Here is a 6,000-nt window from a genome sequence, read left to right on the forward strand (position 1 = left end):
TTTGGCCAGTTTGAGTGCCTAGAAAATGGTGGCTTTTGTATACAGGGTTATAAAAAGCATATATCTTTTGTCTGCATGTATTAAATTCAGGCTTGAATCAGTGACATTTTCATCAATGCCTTCAGTTCAGAAAGAGAAATACCAGGAAGGGGAAAAGTAAGCCCAGCTAAAGAGACTGACAGCAACTGGGTCCTGCCAGAAGTTTAGGAGAAAAATATAGCACTGAGCTGTCATCTACAGCAGTGGAAGCGAAAGCTACACTGGTCAAAATCCATGCCTTAATGGGTGTGCGCACACACACACACACATGCACAGCAAAACTGTGTTACTCTTGCTACTGATGTCCGTGCACTTTTAAAGAGCTTTTTTTCAAATATAATGAGTGTTTTGAGGAGCTTCAGTTGACATGTTGAATATGAGCCACCTTCAAGCTTTTGGAAGATGCTGAGCATCCATTTGCTGAAAAGAATGTCCCTTTTTGGTCTTTCCAAGTAGAACATGCAATGGTGAAGGCTCTCAAAATCACTTATCAACTGTCAAAGCCCTGAATCTAGGCTGTTGCTGACTTGGCTACTTCAACTGAGAAGAAGCAGAGCCCGTGGTTTTTAGCTTAAGTTGCTCTTTCTGCTATGAAAAAACAGAGATGTTGCCATGCAAGTGGATTGTACCTATGATAAATACCGAGACTGCAGTTGAATGTAGGGTTACAGCTCAGTGAGGAAGTCCAGACAGTGTCTCAGATGTTGACAGAGTAGCTGTAGGAGCTCATTAATGCCACTGGAGCCAAAGATTCAATTACAGCCATTGCGCTGCACGAAGGGCTATACATATGAGCACAAGCAGGGGATGAAAAATGGTTGCTTGAGCAGCAATCAAGGTGCAGATTGCTCATGAGCTGGGTGCAGTAGCATGGAAAAAGGAGTGTGGAAGAGAAAGGAAAAGCAGGACATGGACAGAAACGGGGGAAAGAAACCACATATCTGCGTCTCAGGCTCCATTGGATTAATTTTTTTATGAGTTACTTTAGAAGAGTGAGCAGTGGAACTAATGCAACCAAATCAAGCCCACGTGTGTGCGGGGATGTGGTGCTCGGGAAAGTGTGCCTGGCATCCTGTCAGCCAGGCAGAGTGGAGGCAGACTGCACCAAGCATCTTCCAGTACAAACAGATCAGTCCTGCTCATTTGTTCTCATGCTCCCATGCTCTGCGTGTCCCCTGAGCCCTCCTTAGGCCTTCTTGCAAAAGGAGCTTTGCAATTACTGTCCTGAGTTATACCGCATATGAAGGTTAAAGCACTATCGGGTAGTGATTCTACTTTTCCGTGGGTTTTCAAATCTCCAAAATTTAGGCCACTTCTTTACTGTTCACTAAGTACCAGATGGGCAGCAGCTTTGCTACTGTGCAGACGGGGCTGTGGTTTTGAGTTCTGCCCCTTGATTTCAGAGTTGCCATTAGCGTCATTGGAGCCAGGATTTCACTTGGCCAGACTGCTACAAGAGCCATTGGCACATCCTTCATGCCTGCTTTGGTATCTTCTTTTTTACCTTTGCATCTTTGCTGTCTCACTTTTGTCAAAATATCTTGGCTTAAAACCTCTGACTTTGGCCTCACTTCACTTTCCAATTGTTGCTACGTTTCTCTCCTCTTTTTTCTTTTTCTTTTTTTTTTTTTAACTTATTGAATGCACCTGCTGCAGTTTTCTCCTCATTTTTTTTTGTAGTTTCTCTTCAGCCTGTTTTTTCCCCGTGCCATCCACACCAACCACTCCAGCAACAGTCTCATCTTTTATGAGCCAATTTTCAGACTATCGTGACATCTTCCTCCACCTTGGCTTGTCAGTCGCCTTTGAGATTTGTTTGAGAGAGAAGTGCACAAAGGCGTTTCATCTCTGTAACTGTTCCACGAGCATCTTCAGGCATTGAACTATATGTTGCCTTGAACAGTGCACAAGTCAGTGTTTAGGCTCTGGCCACAGAATCAGAGAATAATTTAGACTGGACGAGGCCTCCACGGGTCACCTGGTCCAACCCCCTACTAGAAGATGGCTAACTTCAAATTTAGAACCAGCTCTGAAATTAGAGCAGGGCCTTGAATATCTCCAGGTAGTTTCCAGTTCATTGTCTGCAAACTTTGCTTTAAGGAAATCAGCTGGAGAGGGCAGTTTCTAAAAGCACGGTGTTGGGAAATGAAGGTATTGTCCATGAGAGTAGCCTTTTAGTTACAGAGATCTTAGGCGGCTGAATGTTAGGCTCTCAGCTAGTGGGAACTGTTACAACTCCATCGCTGAGTTCAAGGGAGCAAGATTCCTTTGAGGAACTGACTCCATCCTTGAACTCAGGACTCCCAGCAGATACAGGGAAGTAGAGCTGGCCTTGACACGTCTGCTTGGTTCACCTTCACCCATTCAGCATCTCTATAAACCAAGATGATTCAGCCCAAGGGAATTGCAGTAACAACATTTATCATAATTACGCTTCTAAGTAGTCCCATGAACCAAGAGAAAAAAAAAGGTAGCAAATAAACAAGATGACCTAGTGTAAAAGGCATTCTGGATCCTTTGGAGTCTTGTTCTATCACTTCTGAAATGTGGCTATGCAGAATTCATCCTGTTAGTGCACTGACTCCAGCTCTGCTTGTGCAGCACAGGTATACATTTTGGTGGTCTGGGCAGAAAGCCAGCACACTTGCCTTAGATAAGCAAATGAAACCTATGAATAAATAATATGCATTTTTCCATGCTGCAAGGCTTCCCATTTCAGCTGGGGCACAGCACAGGGCATATAAAGCTCTGTAATCATCTTTATTCCTGGTACGATGATAATGGATGTGACAGCAAGATGCACTTAGCTGCTGCTGGGTGCGCAGCACCCTGGTGTCAACCCCACTCACGCAGCTACTGGAATTAGCATTTAATTCTGTGGGCTGCTCCTTCCCCTTCCAGAAAACTCCGAGACATGACTGCAGCGAACCCACATTCTGCATATGGACAAATGCCTTGGGAGCAAATCCACCGTTTAAATTCCCCTTCCTGATTTCCCCGGGGGGGATGATGCGAAGGAGGGCATGGAAGTCAAACCCAGCTATTCAAAACCCTGCCCCTCCAGAGACGGCGGCTGGTACGGGCGCAGAGGAGCTGTGTGTGGTTTGTTCTTCTAAACATTGTTCTCAACAATCGTTTCCTTCCTCCTTTCAGAAAACCCCGAGCGGGCCGCTCTGTATTTCGTCTCCGGAGTGTGCATTGGACTTGTCTTGACCCTGCTGGCCCTGGTGCTAAGGGTGTCCTGCCGAACTGACTGCAAATGCTCCTCCGCCAAAAAACCTCCTCGGGAGCGGGAGAGCGACAGTGACAGCAGCAACAGCGACGATGATTCAGACACCACTTCGGACCTGTCTGCCCGCAGGCACCGCAGGTTCGAGAGGACTTTGAACATGAACGTCTTCACTTCGGCGGAGGAGCTGGAGCGAGCTCAGCGGCTGGAGGAGCGGGAGCGCATCATCCGGGAGATCTGGATGAACGGCCAGCCAGACATTCCAGGGACCAGGAGCCTCAACCGTTACTATTAAGCGATGGGGAGTGCAACCATCCTGCCCTGCACCCTGTGGCTCCTCCACACATGATAGAGGAGAGGGAGGGAAGGAGTATTATGTGGGTGTCTCCCCTTGTCCTTTCAGGCATGCTACTTGGAGCAGTGTGGATGGACAGCAATATAGCTTTCCCCGTCTCCTTCTCCCTGACATACTGCTATCGCTCCTCTTCATGGACACTTTCTCACTTCAGCAGAGTTGGTTGTCAACTTCATTTCTTAGTAGGAGGCAGGGAGGTGACAATTACAGTCCTCCCATGTGGGACTTGGAGTTTGGCATGCTGTGGTACAGATGCTCCTCTGTTGGCTGAGGAGAGAAGTCATCCCAGATTTGGTGGTCATTGAGGATTTTTTGGTTTCCCTTTCCCAAGGACTGTGGGAGAATTGTGAACAAAACGACAAATATGGAAGGATGATTTGGGAAGGGAGGGGGAGGTGCATCCTGACTGATTGTCTTGTGACTTCAGAAGCCATAAGATTAACCTAATTAAAACCCAACGGCAAATATGACTTGTTAAGAATGGGGGTGGGGTGGGGGAGGGGGATTCTTCCATCGTGAAATCATCTTGGTGCTTGGATGTTTGCCCTAGTGTATTCAGTTATTTATGGCTGTCCTTTCATCTTCCTTTTCAATGGGAACATTTAGGTTTTTTACTGACACCTCAGGGATAAAATCCTATTATTTTTTTGAGTCTGTTCTCCCTGCTGGCCCCTGTCAAACACAACCCAACCCACCTCCAACAGTGAAATTATGGTAATATAAGAGATGTGTCAGTGACTGGTGAGAAGTTAACAACCTCAAAGAGGTTGAAAAGGGTTTTCTTTTTGTTTTGTTTTAAATATATATATATATATATTTGAAGATGCTGCACAGGAATGTGCCTTATTCTTTTTTTTTGTTGTTGTTGTTGTTGTTAAACTACAGTTTTCCTATGGATAGCAATGCACAATGTTTTATATATTTTATTAAAAAAATAATTAAAAAAGAAAGGTCTATGTTTACCAGAGGAAAACGGAGACGGAAGAAACCGCATATGACAACAGGATGGGTAATAAATGCTAAATAAACTCTGGTTTGCTTCAATACATTTGAATTTGCATTCTCACTTTTGGCATAGGTGTTCCTCGAGGGAGATGCTTTGGAAGAGTAGCGTACCTCTGCAAGCAATCAAGGCTGACATCTGCATGCAGGAAACTGGAGGTGCATTTTTTCGTTGGCTGCAGCCCATCAGTCTTCTTCTGTGGTGCACATGGTAGGAGCAGCCAAGCAATGTGTTGGTTCTCCAGGTACTATCCCAAAGCCTACCTACATCAAAGGAAAGTCCCGGTGATTTCATGATGCTTTTGAGTCTGTCCCCAGACCCAAGTCATACCTGGGCCAGAAACAAATGTTAAATGAACGAAAAAAAAAGACATGGAAAAAAGGCATAATATATTTTAGTGCTCTTTCAGTTGTCCTATGAAGTGTTCAATGGGGTATCACCACCCTATTCACTCCCAAGCACCAGTTCACATCGGTCATAGAGCTTGGTGTTTTTCAAGTCTGTACGACGCTGCTGTAGTCTGCATGGCTTTGGGATGTGCTCCTCTGTCACGTAGGCATGCTTATGTCTTTAAGAGTTCACAAAATGCAGGCAAAGCAAATAATGACCAAAAGCTCTGAATGCCCAGAGCTTTCCCCTAGCCTCGAGGAGAGGTGAAGATGGGTGGACTTGCCCACAAGATGACTAAAGAGGTTAGAGTGGGGTTGCTGAGGGTTCATGTGCTGGGCCAAACAGCTACATGGTGGGACAGACCCCTGACGCCAAGGGCCTTTTTGGCACTCTTGGGGTCACTGTGGGACTCCTCTGGCAAAGGAAAACTGCATTTGAAGTACCCACAACTACTTCTCCTGGCACTTGCAAGGCGAGAGCAAAGCTGAGTAACTGTAACTGGTGGTACTGGTAATGTCAGGGATCAGGCTAGCTGGTGAGAGGTGGCTTCACCTGGGAAAGCAATACTAGTACCCCAGAGCAGGTCTCGGTCCTGTGGAGGTTCAGATGGAAAGACTCGCTATTGACCCAGGATGTAATTTTGCAGCTGATATATAGAAATAAAGCAGGAGGCAGGTCCCAAATCCTGGATGTATCACCAGGCGCTTTGCTTTAGCTGAAATGTCAAATGCACTCTGGGGAGGGTGTTGAGGAGCAAAACGACAGCGGGATCAGTTTTGTTGGCCGTGTGTTTTTCCCTATGACAAGATACAGTCCCTCATCCTTGGTGATGAAGGGACAGCAAATTTTCAGATTTAGACTGCTGTGTCCTGGGAGATAGCTTGCAGAACTGATTTTAAAAATGATATAAATGAATGGGTTTATGTATATGATTTTTCCAAATTAATTTTTTTGACCAGAGGAAAGAGCAAGTGCAGTAAGTCT

At 45.6% G+C, this 6,000-nt stretch overlaps 1 protein-coding gene across 4 annotated transcripts in view; it reads left to right on the forward strand.

The window, feature by feature from the left end:
* EVA1A (eva-1 homolog A, regulator of programmed cell death) overlaps nucleotides 1–4,669 on the forward strand; it is a 224,367-nt gene extending 219,698 nt beyond the window's left edge. For all 4 annotated transcript variants that reach the window (XM_040597726.1, XM_040597727.1, XM_040597729.1 and 1 more), the window contains one exon: nucleotides 3,193–4,669. In XM_040597726.1, coding sequence (XP_040453660.1) covers nucleotides 3,193–3,563 — 371 coding nt within the window. In that variant the 3' untranslated portion in view covers nucleotides 3,564–4,669. The remainder of the gene's footprint in view (nucleotides 1–3,192) is intronic.
* The last annotated feature ends 1,331 nt before the right edge of the window (nucleotides 4,670–6,000 follow it).

This window comes from Falco naumanni, chromosome 6 (genome assembly GCF_017639655.2).
Source record: "Falco naumanni isolate bFalNau1 chromosome 6, bFalNau1.pat, whole genome shotgun sequence".
NCBI classification, from domain to species: domain Eukaryota; kingdom Metazoa; phylum Chordata; class Aves; order Falconiformes; family Falconidae; genus Falco; species Falco naumanni.